Source organism: Protopterus annectens, chromosome 13.part0, assembly GCF_019279795.1.
Source record: "Protopterus annectens isolate FY-2018-M chromosome 13.part0, PAN1.0, whole genome shotgun sequence".
Lineage (NCBI taxonomy): Eukaryota > Metazoa > Chordata > Ceratodontiformes > Protopteridae > Protopterus > Protopterus annectens.
This window is the reverse complement of record NC_056747.1, coordinates 326,984,953-327,010,491: the sequence shown is the minus strand read 5'-3', so window position 1 is coordinate 327,010,491 and position 25,539 is coordinate 326,984,953. Positions and strand designations below refer to the sequence as shown.

General features: G+C 43.9%; 1 protein-coding gene across 5 annotated transcripts in view; it reads left to right on the top strand.

Moving 5' to 3' along the window:
* The window catches only part of LOC122787298 (semaphorin-4D-like), a 2,116,148-nt gene that overhangs the window by 719,424 nt on the left and 1,371,185 nt on the right, over nucleotides 1-25,539 (top strand). For all 5 annotated transcript variants that reach the window (XM_044053927.1, XM_044053928.1, XM_044053925.1 and 2 more), the window contains one exon: nucleotides 2,592-2,690. In XM_044053927.1, the coding sequence (XP_043909862.1) occupies nucleotides 2,592-2,690 (99 nt within the window). The remainder of the gene's footprint in view (nucleotides 1-2,591; nucleotides 2,691-25,539) is intronic.

Sequence of the window (25,539 nt, the reverse complement as noted above, 5' to 3'; positions counted from 1 at the left end):
TTACAAGATTTCATCTTAAAGCTTATACAGTAGCAAACTCAATTGCATTAATATTTGACCTCTGTCTAGTGCAGGTAAATAAATAATTGTTGTTTTTATGATATTAATTTATATAGATATAATTTTAACATTTTTCTAAAAATATCAAAAAATAATTAACACTGAACTACTTAGCCTCATATGAAAGCTCTCAACTAGATGAATAAAATATTGCTGACAGTATGTGTATAACTTGAGTGGTTGCAGAGATGTTAAGTTTATAAAATATTACAAATTTAATAGTTACTCTGTTTACTGTGACTTATAAAATTCAGTTTAAGACCTAGAACCTAATGAATACTACCAGTGTAAAAATAGTTTGTGATGAAGACTTTCCCATTTATATTTTCATAACTGTTATGGTTCCAGAAATATGAATATTTGTTTGAAATGTGAGGACATAATTTGGTTCTGTCAAAAGGCATAGGCTCCACCCATTACAAGTTACAGTGCCAACTTCCTGAGCTCCATTGGAGTGAATGAGTTAATAACTTAATCTTGTAAATAGACTAGCTATTGCACTCATACATGCTCACTCTGTGGCTGCACTCTCAAAATGGCACTGAAGCTAATATGTGCTTGCTGTTCATATGCATGTGGTGTCCTTGAAACACTTCTTAAAGGTACAACACACACACACACACACACACACAATTTTAGAGAAAAGGTTTTCTTTTTGGGCCGCACAGAGAGATTTGGATCTTTTCACCACTGCAGTCCCTGCTGTTTTAGATTTTCTTGCCTGTATTTCTCATGGTGGTGCAAGTTTCTCCGCTATCAAAGTTCATCTGGCAGGCATCTCTGACTTCCACATCGGAGATAATGCTTCCCCTTTAGCTTCATCCGTTATGTAAGACATTTCTTAAACATACCTTTTTACTTAGACCTCCGATAAAGGATCCTACTCTGCCTTGGGATCTCATTGTTGTATTAGAGTTTACCGCAATCGCCCTTTAAGCCCTCAGCTAAAGCAGAGCTCAGTTTATTTCTTGAAAAAATGACTTTCTTGCAGCTATAACTTCTGCAAGGCGAGTCTCTGAACTCCAAGCACTCTCTTCAAAACTGCTTTATTTGATTTCCCATAAACTTGGGGTTACCGTACATACTAATCCTTCCTTTTTACCCAAAGTTGCCTCAGAAACAAACATCAGTCAAGTCATCAACTTGCCAGTTTTCTTTCCTAACTTTGACAGTAAAGGAGAATATCATGCTTCATCTTTTAGATGTGCATAGGCAACTTCATTTCTATCTTCATAGGATGAAAGATTTTAGAAAAACTGATCAATTGTTTCATTTGACAAAAAATTGGGAAAACCAGTATGAAAAACTACATAATCCAAATGGATAACAGATTGTATTTCTTGTGTTTACTTTTACCCTTTATTGCTGATTATAAGTTGGATATCATCTCCAGAAACAGGGCTGCATTCTGTTCTGCAGTTCTTCAGAACATCCTTCCATGAGGGCCACCTCAATTTACTGTACCTGGGGAATCTGTCCCATTCATTGAGGAATGAATGAAAATGGCATCAGATATAAAAGTTATGTACTTACCATAATTATATACCTGTGTTCATTTTCATTCTTCCTCAACTTCTCCCCTTCTTCCCCCATCCATGTCTTTCAAAGGTAGTATAGTAGCAGCAAACTTGATCTGAGGTAATACAGTGCTCAAGGGCATTGTGGGTAAAGGGAGGAGCTTGTGAGTCAGATCCTAGAATTCAGAGGAAAAGCAGTTGAGTCAGATCTGAGACCTGTTTGTTGAGGAAGAATGAACATGGACAACACAGATAAATAGTTATGGTGAGTACATAACTTATTTCAGACCTCTCATGATTAATTGCTTGCATCTGCAGGATCCTTGTCTCCAATTAAAAGCATGTGGTCATGGGGAAAAAACGAATACAAATCTATATGCAAGAAAAAAACCCTTGTAGGTTTCATTCATAAGAACTCTCATGGTTGATTGCTTACATCTACAGGCTCCTTCTCTCCAGCTGAAAGCTACTACTAACTGAAATTTTTTTAAAAAAAGTAGCATCTTTGCAAATGCAAGACTGAACTATCAGTTTTCATTGTTTTTATCACCTGTTCTTGTCAAAGTCTATCCACCCGTCTAAAACTGGAGGAAATGATTGTTTTAATTCTACATGTAATGTGATCAGGCCTTGCAGCTCCAGCTGCCTGCCCATAGCCATATTCTACATGCTATTCATCTTACTCTCCAGTAGGTATTGGCTTTGTAGCTGGCTGTTCTATCTCTCTTCCCCTCAGATGGAGAAACATACATTAGCCAGTATCTTCCATCTTCCCTCATCAACTATTTTATAGTCTGGGTACTGGGGTGAGTATGGATCTGCTTGGTTTTCTGTAAGGGTTATATCCTTCTTTGCCATGGAACTGAAAGTGTTTTTAAGTATTTGGTTGCTTTTCTATGAAGAAAAAGACTTTGAACCTTAAAAAATCTGTTAAGAATCTGTTTTGAAAAATAGAGTTGATGCTAGCATCTTGAAGCCATGTCTGTTATTGATTATTTTATTTCTTTGATTTAGTCTGATTGCCAGAATTATATTCGTGTCTTTCACAAGATCAATTCTACTACATACTATGTCTGTGGGACCAATGCATTCCAACCTGCTTGTGATTATATGGTAAGATACAAATAAACTCTTGTTTGAAAGTACTGTAAATTTTTATGACTTTTTTTCCTTCAAGCTGTCGATTAGACAGATTGCAGGCAAGCATGCAGATGATATCACCACTTGAAAAATGATTCTAGGGGGTAGGTGTACAGCCTGAAATGTGGTCATTTCACAAAACTATTTTTCGGTCTTGTTTATATTCTGAAATCTTAAGTGTTTTGGTGACTGTATAGGTGTGCCACATTATCTGTCATTAGGTCCTGTAGTTAACTAGAAATCTGCAACTATATTGCTAAAAATGTTTGACTAGATTTGTCACAGCATTTCAGAAGCTAGACTGCTAGTATAAGCTCTGGACATGATCACATCATGTTTGGCTGTAACATAGATTTTTCATGGCTGGACCATCATCCCAGTCTATATTTTGCTTTAGTGTAAGTTTTAATTTTTCACCTTTTCCCCTCTGTGCTATCTGCTTAGTTTGCTTTACTTTAGACAGAGAGGGACATTCAATTGAAAATGTATGGACATGGGACAGACACGGTTTTAAATTTAGGAAATAAAAATAGGAATCTGATGCTCTGTTTGTTTCATTATAATGTGAAATACAGTAGACTCCCTCTTATCCGGTCTCACTTTAACCAGACTCCAGTTTAATTGGCCGTAGCAGCAGACAGAGAAGAGCAACACTTCTGTGTCTTCTGTACACTTCGGAACTTCTCGGGTCATCATTTTACTCTTAAAATGTGCACGTTGATTTTTGTTTCAATATTTTAACATTTTAAGAGTAAAACAATAAGCCAAGACATTCCAAAGTGCCAGGTTAATAAGAATAACTTATTGTAAAGCTTTGTCTGATTACCGGCCATTTGTTTATCCAGCCTAAGGTCCGGTCCCAGCAAGACCGGATAAGAGGGTGTCTGCTGTAGTTCTAAAATATAATTCTGACACTAAGTCTGCATTCATTTGTGCTTTGGTAAAGTCAAACTCTGCAAATTCAAACTCTGCAAATTCTATCTGGGATATTTGTTCTGATGTTTAAGACATTAAAGCCTAAGCTAAAGTAGTTTTCTATTGACAACTTGAGTCATAAACAGCATTTAAAAAAAAAAACTGTTATGGGATTGCATCCTGCAGCATTTCACTTAAAATTTGTCATCCCTATAATGAATATTCCTTATGTTTCAAGAAACTTTATTAATCTGAATAGGAGTGTCATGTAGTTGGGGTGGTGGTATAATGGTTAAGGTGTTTACCTCACAATCGCAAGATACATGATTTGATTCTCACCTTTGAAAAAGTTATTGGCTCTTCTCTGAGTTTGTGTGATCTCAGAATTCAGGTATGTGTGTGTAATATTAAATATATGTATACACACACACATATAAATGTGTGTGTGTGTGTATATATATATATATATATATATATATATATATATATATATATATATATATATATATATACTGTATATGGGTCCGCTTCTAAATCTTGAAAGCTCATAATCTTGAAATTCAAAGTACTGAAGCCAAAATCCTGAAAGTTCAAAACACTGAAAACTCAAAACACTGAATTTTATAATATTGAACAGAGTACACCAACACTTACAATTTTCCAGTACAACGACATAAAACATATTACTCTCTCCAACTATAAGCAGGGGGGCAAGCCCATCTGCACCCCCCATGTGGAGGGTTGTGCCCCACACACCCCCCTCTAATTAAATATATCAACTCCGAGATTGTACCCCACAGAAGGAAATGGGCATACATACCATTACGTGCTTCATGACTGCCTGTTGTAACCTTAGTCATGTTCTCTTTTGATTTGCTATCCAACAACATAACTCATCTTAGTGTAGTGATGTGCAATCTTGGAGTTGATATATTTAAGTAGCAGGGGGTGTGGGGGGTGCAGGGCAGCTTGCCCCCCCCCCCCCGCTAATAGTTGGAGTAACTAATACGCTTTGTCTTTTATTTGTTTCTCTATGTACTTCTGCTGGAGTATAGTAAGTGTTAGTATCCTGTAGTTTTTTCAGTATTAAGAAATTCAGTATTTTGAGTTTCCAGTATTTTTAACTTTCAGGATTGTGGCTTCGGTATTTTGAATTTCAAGATTATGAGCTTTCAAGATTTAGAAGCGGACCCATATATATATATATATATATATAATGATATACATCTATGTGTGTATACACATACATGAAGAAATATAGATAGTTCTGGAGTGTTGGAGCTTACTCCACATTGGAGAATGCAGGAGTACTGCCCTCCCTCATAAAAATATGTTTGTGTTTCAGTTAGTGATGTTCAATAATTTAAGATGTTTTTGATTGCAAGACTCTTGTGTCAGTTAAACAAAACATGATTTTTCATAGTGGCCTGTTAAATCACTTTATTTTGGAATTACTTTTTAAATGTATTTGGCTTCACTGGACTTCAAACCTGAGTCTATATACTTTGCAATGTTTATGCCTGCTGTGTAGCTCTATAGTTTTTCTTTAATGCATCTGTCAGTATATGTATAGCCTGACCAAACAGACCATGTGCATTACTGATATTGAGTTTTGGAGCAATATGTGTCTCTCTTCTTTGAGGAGAGTTAATTTAACAGTAAATTGTAGCAGCTGTCTGTCCACCGTATTTGTGAATTTTTCCTGCCAGAAGTTGTTCAAGAAGTATCATCCAGCCTGCAAGGAATTAGTACATGTCTTGCACATTCTGGGTACTCACATTCAGTTATTCTCTGTTTTGTACACCAGAATGAATTTTGTAGCTTATAGGAATTTTCTTATCTGATGATGCAATTTTTATTCATTCTTCAACTGATGGGTTCAGGGTGGCCAGCATGTGAGCCGAGTGGCAGCATCTTTCTTCAGCTCTGTCCTTAAAATCTATTTCTGACAGGAAAAATTAAAAAAATATTGATCGTGGATGTGAAAAACTGAGGGGTTGCCAGCCCAGCCAGATAGAATTTTATAAATAATTCATTGTAGATATTAATATGATCCACAGGCTGGTTTCACAGATGTAAGAAAACTGTGTTATGTTCTGAGCTTCAAAAATGTAACCACAGTACACCGTGCTGGAAGAAAGCTGATAAGCAAAGGATTTTACGACTGTGTTTGATCTCAAGCTAGGAGACAGGATGTTCGGCTAGGAAATTCTAAGACAGAAGTAATTACTAGGTTTTACATGTAAAGTGTCTTTTATTGCTGTGGCTTCCTGGCAGGTGCAGATTACAAAAAGAAATGTTAAAATTTTGAGTTCTGTGAGTCTGGGAAAGTTAAGCAGATGTATCAAGAATGATATAATTTGAAATGACTCAGCAGGAATGTGTATTATCAATTTAAGACTTTCTCAGAGAGAGACTTTTTGGCACTTTGTATTTTGTTCTTAATCTGACAACTCACTAGCAATATGCCTTGCTCTGTAAGTAGAATCTAGATTTTAGTATTTTAGTATCTCTTACAGATAGGAATATAGCCAGATTAGTCTAGCTGTTTTCTATATTTGTCAGACTTCCTCCAATGTTTTAAAGTATTTCCTGTGATTTTTGAACTGTGTATTGTCACTGTGTTGAATCAGTCAGTATTATCTTGTGTTTTTACTATTTATGAATAAATGATGTTATCTAGTCCAATCTCGCCTACATTCTTACCCGTGGGTTCAGAGCCGAACCTCGGCTCCAACCTGGCCATACTCTAGCTCGAAGTCTTCAGTTGGCTTGTGGCTAAGAGGTATCCCATGCTCCAATGCACCTATTCCCCAGATCTCGTTTGCCACTAGGATGTGGTCTCGCTCTTGGCCGTGGCTAAGTACACATTTTCTACTATTTGTTCAGTTTAGTAGCTCTAAAAGCTATTTTAATAGATAGTGTGTTTTTTTTTACTTCTAGCAGTTTAGTGAACTTTTTGGTATCCTGTTTATCTGGTATTTGGACGTAGTCCTCCCCTGGTTTTTTTCTGTTCTTTCTCTGATTGTGTAACAGGTTAATCCCCCTTGGCAGCGTTGTTTCTTGTGGTATGACTGTTTGTTGTATCCCCTGTTTTTTTCCTGGCCTAGGCCCGTTTAACTTAGAGGACCTAGTCCTTCCTGTGGTTACCTCGCGGTCTCTAGGCCGTTTGAGTTAGAGGCTCTAGTTTCCCCGCTCTTCTTTGGTTTCTGTGGTGGAGGTGCCCCTGCCATTTTCCTGTGTGTGTGTGTGTGTGTGTGTGTGTGTGTGTGTGTGTGTGTGTGTGTGTGTGTGTGTGTGTGTGTGTGTGTGTTCTTGTCTCAACATGTCTAAGGAGTCTAAAGAGCACAGGCCTTCGGGCTTCAAAAAGTGTGTTCAGTGTAACAACAAAATGTCTTTGACGGATGGGCACTCGTGCGCGTGTGTGCTTGTGTGTGTGTGTGTGTGTGTGTGTGTGTGTGTATGTATTGCTTGGGGGCTATTCATTTACAGCAGTCCTGCTTTTTCTGTCACGCTTTCAGCCCCCACGTGCTGCAAGAGCGGAAGAACAAGCTAATTTTAAGAGGATTGTTGAAACCTTCTTTTGAAGAGGATTTGGAGAGATCCTCCAGTTCCAAGTCTTCTCCTTCCAAATCACACAAAAAGTTGGATAAAAAATCATCTAAGAAGCGCTGTCCGGCTCAGTCTCCTCAAAACCACCAGAGAAAATTAAGACTACTATTGCTTCTTCGGCTCCACTGGCTTTGGGGCCAACAGAAGACAGTGTTACGATGATCTCTACATCGGCTCCAGGTTTATTGGAGCCAAGGTCAGATTTGTCAGTTTGGAGCCGGTCTCCAGTTTTTAGACCAATCATCCCGACTCATAGGTCTCCTTCTATAGGGAGATCCAGATCCCAGACCATGTCCTCTAGATCCTCCAGGCCACATTTCGATGACTATGTCAATAGAGTGGTGAAGAAACTGCTCCAGTCATCGATGCTGGCTAAATTGCTTTTGGCTCTGGAGCCCGTCCTCCCTTCATCTTTGGCTTTTCCTCCTCCGGACCTTTCTTCGGAGCCAGAGCTGTCTGTTCCGTCTGATGCCTCGAGATCGGTTCCAGTTGCCCCTTCTGGCATCTCTGCTCCAATCAGCGCTCCGACCCCGTCGACGCCGTCCACGGGGTCCAGAATTCACAGCTCACCGGTCGGAGCCAAGAGGGAGGTATCGGGTCGATCTTTGGCTCCGAGCCTTCCTCTCGGCGCTTCCGCTCGGGTGAGCGTGAACCCAACATCGGCTTTCGGATCTTATTTCCTCTGCTCCGAGGCTGTTTTCTGCGGTTAGTTGGCCTTTGGAGCCAGGGGGATCAGCTTTTGAGGACATGAGGAGTGTGCTGGCAAGGTCGTCAGCTGCATCCTACGGTACCGACACTCTTCCCCCTCCAGCACCGATATTAGTATCAGATCACCCTCTATGTAGGGACAGCGGAGACCTAAGGCCTCAGGATATCTCCATGAGTGGTCCCCAGCTTTCTGAGGCCTCCCCGGGTTTTTTTACCTGAGGAGCCACCCAGAAAGAGTGTGTGCAAGAGGAAGCACATTGGCTCCCAAGATGAGTCCCTCACATCTGAGACCGACCTGGAGGAGTCAGAGGGGTCCCCTAAGTCGTCTTCTGATAGCTCTTTTTCAGATATCTTGGAAATACTGAGACAGAGGCGCGACTGTCCATCTAAAGCCCCTTCTTAGGAGGAGTCTGTGTTCCCGAAGGCCTTTGGTTCCCAACCCTCCGACTCTTGGGTTTCTCCCCCGTTCGAGCTCCTGGACCTCGTTTGTTGAAAGTTGTGGGAAACTTCGGATACTGTGGAACCGGTCCCTTGGAGACCCAACAAGTTTTTGTCCACTCCCCCTGATAGAGAATTTTTTTACAAAAGGCGTTCCAGTGGATGCCATGGTGGTGGCAGCAGCCACCAAGAAGGAACTTACAGAAACTTCATCTACTGTCCATCCCCCTAACAAGGAGTCCAGGGCTATGGACAGGTATGGGAAGCATGTGTTCTCTTCAACGACCTTTACACTGTGGTTGCTGAACTACTTATCGCATTTTACACGGCTCCAAAGAGATCTAAAGGACTTGGGATATTCTCTACAGGGTAACGTTTCTGATACTGTGGCTCAGAAAGTCAATGCTCACATGTCTACCCTAAATTCTATTACCAACTCATCCATGAGGCTGATCTCGTACGCAGCTGATAGAACGAGCAGGGCTGCAGGTTCCAGAGTTTCTCTTAGGAGACACTCCTGGATTCGCCTGTGCAACTTTGCGGAGGCCTTCAAGTCTACCTTCACCAACATGCCCTTTGACGGTTTATCCATATTTGGAACCAAGGTGAAGGATACTCTCACTAGGTGCGAGCAGGAAGGAAAAACCCTGTCTGCCGTTGGAGTCTGTTTTTCCATGCTGTCTAGACCTTATCCCAAGGGCCAGAAGGGTGGAAAAATGTGATTCAGAAAATTGCAGAGGTTTTTTCACAACGCATAGTGTGATTTCCCCCTCCAGAGGCAGAGGGGGGGGGGGGAATTCAGGTAGACACCGTCTTAGAGGCAGAGGAGGCCTGCGTAACCAGGGGGACCATGATTCCTTTAGTGTATCTCCCTACCAGCGTTCCTGAGAGGAGGCCCAACTGTGTCTCTCTGGAACCAGTCGGGGTTGCATTTCTCTATACCCAGAAGCCTGGCGAGACATCACCCAAGACGAGTGGGTATTAGAGATAATCTCCAGAGGTTATCATATTCCTTTTCTTTCATCTCCTCCTCCAAACAAAAGAATCCCAGATGTCCCACCCAGTCAAAGGGATTCCGCAACCTTAGAAGTTCAAAAGTTGCTGTTAAAAGGAGCCATCCAGCCTGTCCCCTCAGACCAAGTAGGATTAGGGACTTACTCCAGATTCTTTTTGGTGCCAAAATGAACAGGGGACCTGAGACCCATTTTGGATCTCAGCCGTTTGAACCTTCATGTAGAGAAGTCCAAGTTCCGCATGGTCACGTTACAGTCAATTCTCCCGTTATTAGAGAAAGAAGTGTGGATGTGCTCCATCGACCTCAAGGATGCTTACTACCATATAAAAATGGATAGGGCATCCAGAAGTCACCTATGCTTCCGGCTGGGAGACAGTCATTTTCAGTTTCGCGCCCTGCCCTTTGGTCTTACCACAGTCCCCAGGGTGTTGAAATGCATGGCAGTGGTAACGGCTCACTTGAGATGTCTTTGATTCCAAGTGTTTCCATACCTGGATGACTGGCTCCTGTCTGCCATCACCAGGCATCTACTACCACAGACCAGGGACGCCACTATTGCACTGTGCCACAGTTTGGGAATCACCTTGAATTGGGAAAAGTCTGCATTGTTGCCCTCACAGCGTGTCACCTTTATCAGCGCCAAATTAGATACAGTGCTCATGAAGGTTTTCCTGCCAGAAGAGAGAATTCAGGTTTTACAGCAACAAATCTACGCTCTACTACCACTGAAGAAGGTCAAAGCAAAAGTGGTCCTTCAGCTGTTAGGTACCATGGCTGCCACGATTATGCTAGTCTCTCTTGCAAGACTTCACATGAGGATTCTTCAGTGGCTACTTTTTGCCCAGTGATCTCTTCAGCACCTTCCACTCTCCCACCTTATTGTAATAACCGACAGGTGCAAGCAGGATCTGTGCTGGTGGCTTCAGACCAGCAATCTCAACACGAGTATGCCTTTCGTTCTTCCTCCTCCGATTGCCACTGTGACGGATGCTTCCCAGATTGGGTGGGGGGCATTATCTCAGCAGGACTGTCCAAGGCATGTGGCAGGAACACGGGATCCATTTGCGTATCAATGTCTTAGAGATGAGAGCGGTGCTATTAGCGTTGCAAGCACTTCAAAGCTTTCTTCCTCTTGGGACAATTGCAATCCACTCAGACAACATGTCAGTGGTCTGGTATCTGAACAAACAGTGAGGAACCAGGTCGTATCCCATTTGCAGAGAGGCTCTTCGAGTGTGGCAGTGGGCAGTAACTTCCCAGCACTTTCTAGTGGCAACGCGCATTCCGGCAATGTCCAGCGTGATAGCCAACGTGATAGCTGACAGGCTGAGCAGAGCTATTCTGATGCCTCACGAGTGTTTCCTGAACGAACAGGTGGCGGAACGGATTTTCCGCAGATGGGGGTCAGCCTTGCTGCGATCTATTTGCCAGCCCCCCTCAATGCCAAATGCATCAGCTACTTCACCCTTATTCCCCCTGAAGGGGAAACACCCAGGGACGCTCTAGTTCATGATTGGCCCTCCGGTCTTCTCTATGTCTGCCCTCCAATTCCCCTGATAACGAAGGTTATTCAGAAAGCACAGTCTTTGGGAAGGAAAATGATACTGATTGCTCCACACTGGCCTCGTCAGATCTGGTTTCCTTTTCTTCACCCTTATCTAATGGACGAGCTGTGGATTCTGGACCCAGAGCCGGATCTGTTGACTCGTATGTCAGGGCAGTTCCACCCCTCCGTCCAAATCCTCAGGTTGACAGCATGAATGCTCCACTTCCATCCCTAGTCAGGCTTAATGATTTTTCACCGGAGGTGGTTCATATTCTGTCTTCCTCACACAAGCCTTCTACTAGGAAGATTTATTCCAGTAAGTGGAAGAGATTCTCTATTTTGGGCTCATGAAAGACAGATAGATCCCTATACAGCTCCCATCTCATCAGTTTTAGAGTTTCTATCTCAACTGTTTAGTCAGGGATCTGCTGTGGCAACTATCAAGGCACAGTTGGTAGCCATTTCTACCTTTCATGTTGCTAACGAATCCAATCTAATGACGCACAGACTTTGTAGGGCTTTTCTCAAAGGGACTATGCTACTTCGGCCTCTGATCTTTGATCCTGTTATGCCATGGGACCTTCATTTTGTGCTACAGCAGCTTACCTCACCTCCTTTTGAGCCCGTGGCAACCTGTGACATTAAATTCTTGTCTTGGAAGACACTCTTTTTGATAGCCATCACTTCGGCTAGGCGGGTCTCTGAACTCCAAGCTTTATCAGTCCGGCCCCCTTACTTGATATTTCACTAGGATAGGGTTTCGCTAAGACCTAATCCTTCCTTTATGCTAAGGTTGCTTCAGTGGTCAGTCTCATCCAGTCTATTGAGTTGCCTGTGTTTTTCCCTGAATTCTCTAACAAGGCAGAATTTAAGTTTCATCATCTAGATGTCCACAGACAATTACATTTCTATTTACATAGAACAAAAGATTTTAGGAAAGCTGATCAACTCTTCAATTTCCAAAGTAATGCTGTCCAGATGGATTTCTAGCTGCATTTTCTTCATCTATTCTTCAAATGGCAAGGAATTGCCCTTTATGGTAAAGGCTCACTCTACATGTTCGGTGGCTACTTCTATTGCCTTTCAGGCTAGGATGTCTATGGATGATATTTGTGCTGCAGCTACTTGGGCATCTCCTCACATCTTTATTAGTCATTACAAATTGGATCTGGTATCAAGGGGCAGATCCTCATTTGGTTCCACAGTGCTCAGGAGTATTTTCCAGTGAGCTGCCCAATGTCTAGGTGCTAGGGACGCTGTCCCATGGGTAAGAATGTAGGCAAGATTGGACTACATAACATCAAGAAGTTATGTACTCACCATAACGTTCGATGTATGTAGTCCATCTCACCTCACATTCTTACTTAACCCACCCACCTACCCCCTCCTGGTGGGACCTAGAGGTCGAGTTTCTGTTTTCAGCACTCCTTAATAAGTTGAGTTGGTTTTTCCTCTCAACGTGTTTGTGTGTGTGGGTGTGAGCTCACTGCAAACAAGATCTGGGGAATAGGCGCATTGCAGCATGGGATACCTCTTAGGCACAAACCAATTGAAGACTTTGAGCTAGGGTATGGCCGAGTTGGAGCCAAAGTTTGGCTCCGAACCCACGGGTAAGAATGTGAGGTGAGATGGACCACATACATCGAACGTTATGGTGAGTATATAACTTCTTGTTTTTAAACATTTCAACTGTGACTGTTTTGTGTAGAGATATGTTAAGCTCTTAGTGTACTTGCATGTATTTGATGATATTGTATAAGCCACTCCTAAACCGCCTTCAAGTCTCAGTCACATTTACCAATTGGATAATAACATTGCACACTAGAATTGGACACCCTGTGGTAAGGGCCTTAATATAGTGGCTGATAGTAGTAATTGGTGGCAGTCGGTACTACAGTATAGTCTGGGCAAGAGGGGGCATAGCTAGTGAATCTGTGCCAGCCTTCCCCAGGAGTGCCCGTGTGTTTGTATATAACGCAAATCTCAGTGTGTGTGTGCCAGCTACTTCGGCAGGGACACGAAGCACTGGTTGGACAGAGAGGGTCCAAGAGATTTTGGCTTGACCACTCAGCTGAGATCTGAACCCTATAGCTGTGCCAGTGGGGAGTCTTGTTGGGGATTTCGAGAGAAAAGTAGAACCCAGCCCCAGACTGACTGTGATCTCTGTGTGCTCTTAAGGGAAATTGTACTTTACTGTGTGTGTACTTTTATTTATTTATTTACATTTGTTGACCGGGAGTGTCCGACTGGACATAGGTCCATTTTCAGCGGAGGCCCAGAGAGAAAAGCTCCACAGTCAAAATATACAGACAGTAGTTGCATTGGATTTACATAGCAATTAACAATTTGACAACATAGCAAATGACAATTACAAACATAGTTACAGATGAACATAGTACATCAGTAGACAACTAGAATCTTTATCATCTGCGAAGTACATAACAGACATTAACAATTGTTACAATGAGAAGTTACTGTTGTATAATAAGTAGTTAGGCTTATGAGCATCCAAGCTTGCTATAATCAAGGTAGTTAGTGGGGTGGAAAGAAAGGTAGTGGGTGGATGGGGTGGGTGATATTAGAGGGAGAGTTGCAAGGGCATAGCCAGCATGTTTTTAGGTGCGCTTTTAATAAAGTGTTTAAGTGGGTGCATGATGGTACGGAGGTAATTGTGGGAGGGAGGGAGTTCCATAATTTGGCTATGGCGCAAGAAAATAGTGCTTCTCCAGCAGAGTTATTGGCTTTAGTGACCTATAAGTGATTTTTGTTGCTGGATCTTGTTTGTCTGGTGGTGCGATAGGGTTGGAGTAGATTCTGGAGGGATGGGACTTTTGGTGGATGGTTTACTACTTTGTGGGCGAGTGTGAGTTGATACCATTGAAGGAGGTGAGGGAGTTCAAGCCAGCCCAGCTCAGCAAGTGAGAGACATTGGTGACTACGGTAGGATGCCCCTGTGGAGAATTTGGCGGTTTTGTTTTAGCAGGTCTCTAGCTTTTTTAGATTGCATTGCCTTAGGTTGGTATATATTGGAAAGGCATAAAGTAGGGTGGAGATAAGGTGGGAATTTGCTACTGAAATCTTTGATGCTTTGGTGAGAAGTTGCTTACTTCTGTATAACGCTCTACTAGTTTTTTTGAACTTTTTTATGGTCATGGATATGTGAATGTCAAATTTTAGTTTTTCTGTTTCCACTCCTAGCAATTTGGTGTGTTCTGTTGGGTGTCTAGTGGTGCTGTCTTTTGCTGTGATGTTAAAGTGAGAGTTGCTTTGAGTATGTTTGGTGGGTTGGAAGATGAGTAGTTTAGTTTTGTTTGGGTTGAGTATTAATTGGGCATCAGATAACCAAGTTTTAACAGAAGAAAAGGCTTCTTGTGTGACTTTTTGCAGTTTGGGTAGGGACTGGGCTGAGCAGATGGTTGAGTCATCTGCATATTGTATGAGTGTGTCATGTTTGGTGGCAGAGGCTAGATTATTGGTGAAAATAGAGAAGAGTAGAGGTCCAAGGATGGATCCTTGGGGAACCCCTATAGAGATAGGTAGTTGGGGAGATGTGTCATTCTGCCATACAGCAGATTGTTGGCAGTCAGACAGGTAACTCTGAAACCAGTTGGTGACTGATTGAGAGAAGGATAGGTTATTGAGGACAGAGATGAGTTGCTTGTGTGGGACCATGTCAAATGCTTTAGGTCTAGGAAAGTAGAGGAGAGAAAGCCATTGTTTTTATGCTGAAGGATAGTGTTAGTAAAGGAGAGTAAGGCAGTGGTGGTGCTATGGTTTGGTCAGACACCATGCTGTGTATTGGAAAGGAGGTTGTTAGTAAGGAGGTAGTCTGAGACCTAAGAGTGAATGCATCTCTCTAGTATTTTGGAGAGTGGAGAGAGAATAGCTATGGGGCAGAAATTGGTTAGTTCTGTGGAGGGGAATTATATGTGATACTTTCCATAGTGTGGGAACGTAACTTTCTGACAGAGAACGGTTAATCAAGATGGATACTGGGCAGGCTAGAGCATCAGCTGCGATTTGTAGGTATTCACTTAGGAGGTTGTCTGCTGCTAATTTGGTGGGCTTAAGTTTAGTTAAAAGTTTTTTATGTTGGAGGTAGGAACAGGAGAAAAAGAGAAGACAGTGGGGAGATTACTAGTTGAAGGTGTGGGTTGGAGGGGAGGGGGTTTGTGTTGTCTAGCTAGTGATAGTATGGTTTGTGTGAAGTGTGTGTTGAATGAGGTAGCAATATTTTTGGAGGAGTGAGGGATGTTAGAAGGAGGGGTACTGACTTAACCTGGGTGGAGGATGGAGTTTATTGAAGACCAGAATTTGTTGGGGGTTGTGTTGGAAGGAGTCTAGGGTAGACTGGTAGTATTGCAATTTGTCCTGTTTTATTAGCTTTTTTTACTTTATTGCTTAGTTCTGGGAATTTCCGTCTAGTTGTGGGGGTTTTGGTTTTGCCCCAGTGTTCCCAGGCTTTATCCCGTTTTTTCATTTCTGACTTAGTGGTTTTCTGTAGCCATGGGGAGGGTTGTGCTTTGATTCTGGAAAGTCTTATGGGGGTGTGGTAATTAAGGATGCTCAGGAAGGTAGTATTAAAAAATTCAACTGCGTCATCAAGACTGAGGTACTTTAGAGGATGCCAGTTACATTCTTTGAGGGATGAGATGAATGTGTGAGTGTTAAAGTTTAGTTTTTTGTGTATTTGATGGTAGATGACCAGTTTAGCTTCGTATAGGTGTTTTTTGACTAGGAATGTTGGGGAGTGATCACTGAGGTTATCTGATAAGCAGCCTGCTATGTGACTGGGGGCTCTTACTGACTAGCATCCAATCCAGGGAGTGTGCTTGTTGGAGTTTTTGTTTATCCTGGTTGACGACTGGACTAGTTGGGCGAAGCCATGAAGGTTTAGATGATGGGTTAGATGATTGCCAGAGCAGGATTACCAGTCAATATTGAAATCACCTAAAATTATAGTTTCTTGGGGGAGATTGTGGGAAGGCCAGCTGAGGAGGTTTTCTAGTGGAGGGATGTTTTGGCCAGGTGGGAAGTAGCTTCCAATTATGTTGATGGTTTTATTTTGAGGTTAGTATATAGTATTTCTTCATTGCCTTTTTGTGGAGCTGATGATTTTAAGATCTGGATGTTTAGATGCTGTTTAAATATTATAGCTACACCACCTCCTTTGTTGTTTAGCCGGTCTACTCTTAGTATGCCGTAACCAGTATGGAAGATTTGCTCACTGGTAATGTGAGGTTTTAGCCGGGTTTCTGTCAGGATGACTATATCTGGGGAGTACAAGTCTACTGTGGCATGGAGTTCATTGACCTTGTTGGATATACTTCTAATATTTAGGCTTAGTAGAAGGAAGTCACTTGGCTTTCTATTGGCTGTGATTTGGGAGAAGTTGTGGTTTTCTAGTCTGATTATGAGGAGTGGGTTTGGATATGGTGCGGCCAGGGTTGGGGTGTATGTCTCCAGTTAGGGCTAGTTTTGATATGCATGAGGTTATTAGTTTTTTTCAGTTTTTGAATGTGTTTGTTTGTTAGGGAAACTTTATGATTGTGCTCTGTGGGTAATGGGTATCTTGGGAGGGCTACTATGTTAAGTTGTAGGGATGCTTTTTGTTTGAGTAATGTAGTTGATAGAATATGTGGGGGTGCATATGGATGGTTCTTAAGTTGGTGGGAGGGGATCTGAGTGAGGGTGAGACATGAGTGGTGGTGTGAACAGTACAGTGGTAGTGGTTGAGTGGGGGAATGATGGAGTTTTGGTAGGATGTAAGATATGCAAGGAGAGTGCATGCAGTGAGCATAAGTATGGTATGCTTATAGATGTTAGCTGAGGAGCAGTGACAGTTGTGTGAAGATGGAGGAGGTAGTGTTGGTTTAGTGCCATGGTTGTCTGTTGGAAAGATGGGAGGGGTTTGCATGTGTAATAAAGGTAGGACGACTGGGGGCAGGAGGGAATTGGGGGCAGGGTGGTGAGCAAAGCGGGCAGAGACACTGTTGGTCTTAGGAGGGGGCTGCTAACAATCAGGTAACAGTAAATTGATAAAAAAACTTATGATAGTGAATGTGGAGACTCAGGTAGTTACCATGTATTTCCACAAACTATCAGTTAGCTGTGCCCCAGTTCAGGCAATTTTAGTAAGTTTTATGGCAGGGCTGAGCATAAAGTGCTCAAAGGGTGGTTGTAGTTTTAAAAATGGTGCCTGCCACAGGTAATATTTATTAACTTTGGGATTGTCTTAAGGTAATAAACGGGGGGGAACAAGGGTGTGAGCAGGCAGTTCTTTTGTACTGCTGCTAATGAGCCAAGATCAAGCAAAGACAAGTTTGTGTTTAAGAAACAACCAGAATTGACCAAGGACTGCTCTGAAGCTGTAAGTCATTCCTTAGCCATTTCCCAGGTGGAAAAACAGGATAACCTTTTATCAGTAGGCTACTGTGGTCTCAATTTAAATTAACAAACACACAGTATTTGATCAGTTATGGATACTATTTGCTAACAGAAGGGAATAAAAGAGAAAATGAAAGATGAGTGCTCTCCAGGGGGTAATGAATATTAGCTCAAACAGGTAGACACACACTCAGTTATCTTTAGCTGTTTGTGTTTGCAGACAGTTCAGACCCAGACTGCGCTTATCTTACAACAATGTATCCACCCACCCAACTATATGGTAGTACCGACTGCCACCAACCACTACTATCAGCTACTATAAAGGCCCTCTTTACAGGTTGTCCAATTCTACTGTGCAGTGTTGTTGTTATACAATTATACTTGTTATCTGCCCAATGTGGACGCCCCTCACTGGTGTTAGTGTTGAGGATTGAGACTCCTTGATTACTGGGCCAGTGCACGGGTGTCACTCATTAATTGTTTGGCAGTGGTGGGATATCCACATCAGATATTAATTGTTTGATATTGGTGAGTTAGCCACATCACATATTAATTGGCTTGTAGTGGTGTGTGGATAATGAATTCCTGTAGCTTGTGTAGAGTGATCATTGAAGGTGTTTGTACTGTAAATCAGCCATGCAATGAACATTCAAAGTTCAGATCACAATTGTTTTATTTCTTTGGTTAGCTTAGTTTGTAAGGGAGAAAAGGCAAGCATGTCAGCAGAAGAGTATGGCAAGCTGACAAGGAGCCAGTTGGCTGAGATGTGCCAGGCTAAAGGACTGGTGCATGGAAACCTGACTAAGGAACACATGATTGCAGCTTCGGTCACAGCTGCATCAGAAAATAGCAAACAGGAGGTGGATCAGACTGGCCATGAGATGTACAACACTCAGAGAATGGACGGCTCAACCTTTCTACAGAGGACTTAAGAATCCATCTGGAGCTAAAGAGACTTGAGTTGGAGGCCAAGCATTTGGGAATAGAAGCAGAAGAAAGACTGAGTCATGCAGAGAGTGAAGAGAATGAGAAACTGCTACACCTGGAAGCTGAGGAGAAGGAGAGGCAGAAGCAACATGAAAAGGAAATGCTGACTCTTCGCCAGAGTCATGGAGGTAATGGGGAAGAGAGTAACCGAACCCCAGAAGCAACAAAAGTCAGTAAATTTCTTCCACAGTTTACAGATGGGGGGATAATTTTGATAGTTTCATTCATATGTTTGAGAGGGTATGTAAAGAGTATGGTGTTGACCAAAGGCACTGGTTACAGTTCTTGACCCCCTTACTCCATGGTAAAGCTGTAACTGTTTTGTCCAAACTGTCTGACAGTGATTTTTAAAATTATAATGCTGTAAGGAATTGTTTGCTAGAAAATTTTAAGCTAACACCTGAAGCTTATAGGAAAAAGTTTTGTGAACATAGACGCAAGGCAGATGAAAGTATGTGTGAATATGTTGCTGAACTAAGCACTTATTTTCATAGGTGGGTGAGCAGATGTCAGGTCACAAGTGTTGAAGGGATGGCAGACCTTATTTGGTGAGGAACAACCTCTTAGCACTTTGCCTGAGGACATGAGGATCTGGTTAGCTGATAGACAATGCCTTACTGCAGATGAGTTTGGGAAGAATGGAGACCTATACCTAGCATGCAGGGCATCCCTGCACAGGAAAGGGACACTCAGTGCTGCTCATGAGTGTAAGGGAACCCATGGTGGGCAGCCCAGACTGCCCCAAGAGAATCTGCCAGTAGCAGGGGAAGCCACTATTCCAGGTACATGTCCAGGACCTAGGGTTAAATGTTTTGAATGCAACCAGTGGGGCCACGTATGATGTAGATGTCCACGGAGGCAAGGTGGGGGACAAAAGGTGAGAGAGCCAGTAAATGGGAATGACAAAATGCCAACAGTAGGTTGTCTTGAGACAACAAGGGTACCAAACTACCACAAGAGGTTATCTCCTATTGTAGTGAATGGCAAAGAGACCATTGCTGAGAGAGAGAGAGAGAGACGGCCTCTGATATAACCATTGTGAAGCCTTCTATGGTCACAGAGGAGCACTATTTGCCTGGGCAGTCTACTCCAGACAGAGCTTTAGGAGGGACCCCCATTCCAAATACTTTTGCCTAGGTTCAACTTGACTAGAAGGGTGGAAAAGGAACCCAGCAAGTAGGTGTGTTTGAGGATATCCCTGCAGATGTCCTGATAGGGAATTTATTTATTTTACATTTGTTGACCGGGAATGTCCGACTGAATACATGTTCATTTTCAGCGGAGGCCCGGGGAGAAAAGCTCCAAAGGAAGTTACACAAACATCTTTGCAAAGTACACATTAACTCAGTTTACAAAGTCTGTGGATAGATATAAGTCATACATGAAACACTTATTAAAGAACAACAAAACAAAGGGGTTCCAAAAAGTAGTCTAAGTATACAATTGAATCCTAACAATCAGCCAGGCTTGGAGCATGGACATAACCACTGAGACTTGAAATACTGCTTGAGACATTTCTTGAAGCGAGATAAGGATGTATCTAGGGTAATGTCAGCAGGTAAAGAGTTCCAAATTTTGCCAACATAATTGGCAACAGGGAGTCTCCGGCAGAGTTATTGCATTTGATAGTTTGAACTACTAGTCTGTTAGAAGAGCGTAGTGTTCTAAGAGTAAGGTGAGGATAGATAATATCTTTTAAAGACTGAGTCTTTTCAGGCTGAGTACTTTATAAGCCAGTATAAGTGGGTTATACTGAAACAGTCTGGGTAGTGCTAGCCATCCAAGATTACTTAGGTTAATACAGTGGTGTGTTCTATAGGCAAGCCAGTGGCAAATGTGGCTATGTAATTGTAGCAGCTAGAGAGCTTGTTAAATTCAGATGTTAAGCTGTCAATCTCGCCTTCATTCTTGCTGGATGGGTTCGGAGCCAATCCTCGGCTCCGACTCGGCCACTTACTAAAGCTCGAGAGCTAATTTTACCAGCTCGAGGCAACCCTATATCCCATGATGCAAGGCGAAGACTACCCAGATCTCGTTTGCCGCTTTCGCTTGCGAGGTGCTTTTTTTACCAGCTCCAGGTAAGTTTCTTCAAATTCAGACTTTTAGTCTTATCCCTTTAGTTTTAGTCACCCTTGTTGTTGTGTGAACTTTTAACAATTGTTTTAACCCTATTCCCGTTAGTGTTCCCTATTTTTCTGGTTATTTATCCCTTCCCCTAAGTTAGGCCTTAAGCCTCCCCCTTTCCTATTTTTTTTCTGTCAGGGATTCTGTGTGGTGTTTGAGTGTGTTTGTATCCCTGTTTAAATTTTTTATTATTGGAATGTGTGTTTATTGTGTGTGTGTCTGTGTTTCTTTTTGACTTAGTGTTTCTTCGACACAGCTATGTCGAAGGACACAAAGGTCTCCGGCTTCAAGAAGTGTGACTCGTGCTGTCAGAAGATGTCTCTGACAGACGGTCACACTTCTTGTGTTTACTGCCTGGGACCTCTGCACCTGCAGGACTCTTGTGCTATCTGTCATGCTTTCAGCCCAAGAGTCCTGCAGGAGTGCAGAAATAAATTAATATTGAGGGGCTTATTAAAGCCTGAGAGCTCCCCGACTAAGTCGGCTCCGGGGAAGCCCTCGAAACCAGTTAAGCCTTTGGCTTCAGGTCCTAAGCCATCGGCTACTGGTTCTCCTTCAGTGTCGAGATCAGATCCGGCCAGAGCCGATCCTTCTATTTTAGAAGTTACAGTATCGGCTCCATCCGGCGCCGATGTTGCTAAATCTGGACACTCAGTGTCTGCTCCGGCTGGAGCCGACATATCCTCGGCTCCTTCGGCTCCACCTATCTCAAAAAAGAGATCACGATCCCCCTCGTTGGAATCGATACGTTTGGCTCCGAGATCACCCCTGCTCTCGGAGCGGAGCCATCGGAGCCGTTCTTCTCTGTCGTCCAGGCTGTCCGATCACGACCTTGAGGGACTGGTGAGTAGACTATTAAAGTCTCAGGCATTGGCCCAAATGCTCCATAGCCCGTCTCAACAGATGGTAGCCATCACACATCAACCTAACATTCCTCCTTCGACTGTCTTACAGAGCTCGGAGCCGGAGCTCCTCGGAGCCGTGACTGTTGTGACTTTGGAGCCGATACCACCCCCCCCTTTCGGCTCCATCGTCCTCTGCTCCGATTTCCTCCTTGAGGCCTTCATTGGAGGGATCCGGGCGTCTGGTCTCTCTCGTCGGCTCCAAGGGGGCGAGTGGCATCGGACCCTTGTCTGACCCCGTTCTCCCTCTTGGAGCTTTGGCGTTGGTGAGCTCGGCCCTGACATTGGCCTCGGAGCCATCCCTGTCGGTGTGGCCTGGAGTTCCTGTCTCTTCGGAGCGGGAGCCTTCTGGCCTCTCTGACGGGGGAGCCTTCGAGGTGTTGAGGAGTGTACTAGCCCCTGGGCGTAGTCAACGGTCAGTTCCATCAGCTCCTCCCACTAAAGTGCCTGCTGACGTCTCTTCCCACTCTCTTTCTCCCGGACCCAGAGATCCAATGCCTCAGGCTAACCTCATTGGGAATATCTTCCTCTTCCGAAGCTTCTCCTGATCCGTCAGGTGAACCTCCGCGTAAGAGGACATGTAAGAGGAAACATCTAGACTCCCCCGAGTCTATTGCATCCGATACTGACTTGGATGAGTCGGAGGGATCCCCAAGGTCCCCCTCTGAGGATGTCTCTTTCTCAGACATCCTTGAACTCCTTAAGCAGAGGGGGAACTGGCCTTCCCTTAATCCTTCTGAGGACGAGTCAGTATACCTGGAGGCGTTCGGGTCTCGACCTTCCATCTCCTGGGTGTCTCCGCCTTTCGACCCTCTTATGGACGTGGTGGCTCAGAAGGCGTGGATGGCCCCGGATTCGGTGGAACCCATTCCTCGGAGGCCTTCTAAATTCATTACGTCCCCACCTGATAGGCAATATTTGACAAAAGGTGTCCCGGTTGATGCAATGGTGGTGGCTGCAGCCACCAAGAAGGAACTAGCTGATCCTTCAGTACCTGTCCATCCTCCTAACAAGGATTCTAGGACTATGGATGGGTACGGCAAGTGGATTTTTTTCTTCAGCGACCTTTGCCATGCGATCGCTGAACTACTTGTGTCACTTCACCCGCCTTCAAAGAGATGTTCTTAGAGTTGGGAGAAGTTTTACAGGATCCGTCAGCTGCTGGGTCTCAGGATAAGATTAACTCACAGCTAGGAATCCTAAACTCCATTGTTAACTCCTCCATGCGGCTCATTTCATATGCAGCCGATGGAGCGAGTAGGGCCGCAGGCACAGGAGTGGCTTTAAGGCGTCAATCCTGGATGCGGCTTTGTAATTTTGCAGATCCCTTCAAGGCGTCCTTCACAAACTCTCCCTTTGATGGCTCGACTTTGTTCGGACCTCAAGTGAAAGACACCTTGACTAGATGCGAACAAGATGGCAAGACTCTTTTTGCCGTAGGAGTCAGTTTCTCCACCCCTTCAAGACCTTACCCAAAAGGTCAGAAGGGAGGGAAAATGTGGTTACGCAAATCTCAAGGAGTCACGCCTGATGCACGAGGTCAGTTTACCCCCAGAGGCAGAGGGGGTAACAACAACAGACGCCCTAGAGGCAGAGGGGGTCCGCAGAATCAGGGTAGCAGGGAGCCTCTCTCTGACAAACCCTTCCAGCATCCGTGAGATGTTGCCCGATTATCCACCTTCGGAGGCAGTCGGGGGAAGATTATCGCTGTACCCCAAAGCCTGGCTTTCCCTTTCTCAAGACAAATGGGTACAGTCGATCATATCTGAGGGTTACAAAATTCCCTTTATTCAAACCCCAGTTCAGCAAAAGGGAACCCTTCCAGATGTTCCACCCGGTCTAAGGGAACTAGCAGTACCAGAGATTTCAAAACTGCTAGCAAAAAGAGCCATCCAGCCAGTCCCAGCAGACCAAATAGGATCCGGGATCTACTCAAGGTTCTTTTTAGTACCAAAAAAGACAGGGGACTGGAGACCAATATTAGATCTCAGCAAACTAAACAAGTTTGTAAAGAAAACAAGATTCCGGATGGTCACGCTTCAGTCCATTCTACCCTTTCTGGGCAAGGACAATTGGATGTGCTCGGTAGATCTTCAGGATGTGTACTATCACATAAAAATTCACAGGCCCTCCAGAAGGTTTCTCCGCTTTCGGCTGGGGACCAGTCGCTTCCAATTCAGAGCCCTGCCATTTGGACTCACTACAGCCCCCAGAGTGTTCACCAAATGTATGGCAGCGGTTACGGCTCACCTGAGACGTCAAGGATTCTAGGTGTTTCCATATCTAGACGACTGGCTCCTCACTGCCACCACCAGGCATCAACTTCTCCAAGCCAGAGATTACACCATTCACATTTGCAGAGGGCTAGGGATTTCTATAAATTTCGAAAAATCTGCCTTGTCGCCTTGTCAATCTATTACTTTTATAGGCGCCAAATTGGACACCGTACAACTTTCAGCAAAGTTAACAGACCAAAGGATCTTGGGCATTCAAAATCACGTCCAGGTGATTCTTCTCAGCAACAAAATTCAGGCCAGATTTGCTCTGAAAGTATTGGGTCTTATGGCGGCCGCCATAACACTTCTTCCCCTTGCCCGCTTTTACATGCGTCTTCTACAATGGATGCTGTTCGCCCAATGGTCCTTTCAACAACTTCCCATGCGTCACAGGATCATAATAACTCCAATTTGCAAAAGGCATCTGACCTGGTGGATATCGTCCCCTCAAGTCCATCAGGGCAGACCCTTTGTTCCTCCCGCCCCGGTCGCCATGGTTACATCAGACGCCTCCCTGATCGGGTGGGGGGGGGGGCATTATCAGGGCAGGATGGTCCATGGCACTAGGCAACCTTTCGAATGCCACCTGCACATAAAGGTCCTGGAGATGAGAGCAGTGCTTTTAATGTTGCAAGCTCTCAATGACTCTCTTCCCCTGGGAACTATTGCAGTCCAAATGGACAATATGCCCGTAGTGTGGTATATCAACAAGCAGGGCGGAACCAAGTCCTATCCACTGTGTCGAGAGGCTCTCAGACTTTGGCAGTGGGCAATCTCTTCTCAGCGGTTTCTGATAGCAACGCATATCCCCGGGAAATCCAACATCATAGCGGACAGGTTGAGCAGAGCTATTCTCATGCCTCACGAGTGGTCTCTCAAACAATCTGTGACGGAAGAGATTTTTCAGAAGTGGGGCCTTCCTTGCGACCTTTTTGCTACACCTCAAAACAGCAAATGCCCCGATGACTTCTCTCTCTTCCCCCTTCCAGGCCATACCCCCAGAGATGCTCTAACCCAAGATTGGCCCCGGGGACTTCTTTATGCTTTTCCTCCCTTTCCTGTGATACCACAAGTAATTCAGAAAGCAACTGCCTTGAGAGCCAAGTTGATTCTCATTGCCCCTTATTGGCCTCGACAGATATGGTTTCCGTTCCTACATCGTTATCTTTTGGTACAGTCATGGCATCTGGACCCGGTCCCAGATCTTCTGACCCACCAGTCGGGGCAGCTGCACCAATCCATACCTTCTCTCAACCTCACTGCTTGGTTGCTCCGCTTCCATCCCTAGCCAGGCTTCCTATGATTTCTAATCCCGTCCGGGATATCATAGTAGCTTCCCTTAAATCTTCCACCAGAAGGATTTACACTAGTAAATGGCGACGTTTCTCCTTCTGGGCAAAAGCTAGGAATATAGACCCCTATACTGCTCCGATTCATTCGGTCTTGGACTTCCTAGCCGAGATTTTTCATTCAGGGTCTTCTTCCTGCACAGTAAAAGTTCAGCTGGCAGCCATTTCAAATTTTCATGTAGGCTTGTTGGACCACAACATTATGTCACATAAACTTTGCAAGGCATTCCTTAGAGGTATTTTTTTACTTAAACCTCCGATTAGAGACCCCCCACCACAGTGGGATCTAAATTTAATTTTAGCATCCTTGATTCTTCCCCCTTTCGAACCTGCGGCTGCCTGTTCATTGAAATTCGAACCTGCGGCTGCCTGTTCATTGAAATTTCTTTCTTGGAAGGCACTCTTTCTAGTCGCCATTACTTCTGCCAGGAGAGTATCTGAGCTTCATGCCCTCTGCAATTCGTCCTCCCTACTTAATCTTCCACAAAGACAGAGTTTCTCTAAGGACTAATCCGTCTTTCTTACCCAAAGTGGCATCGCAGACGATCTTAAATCAATCCATT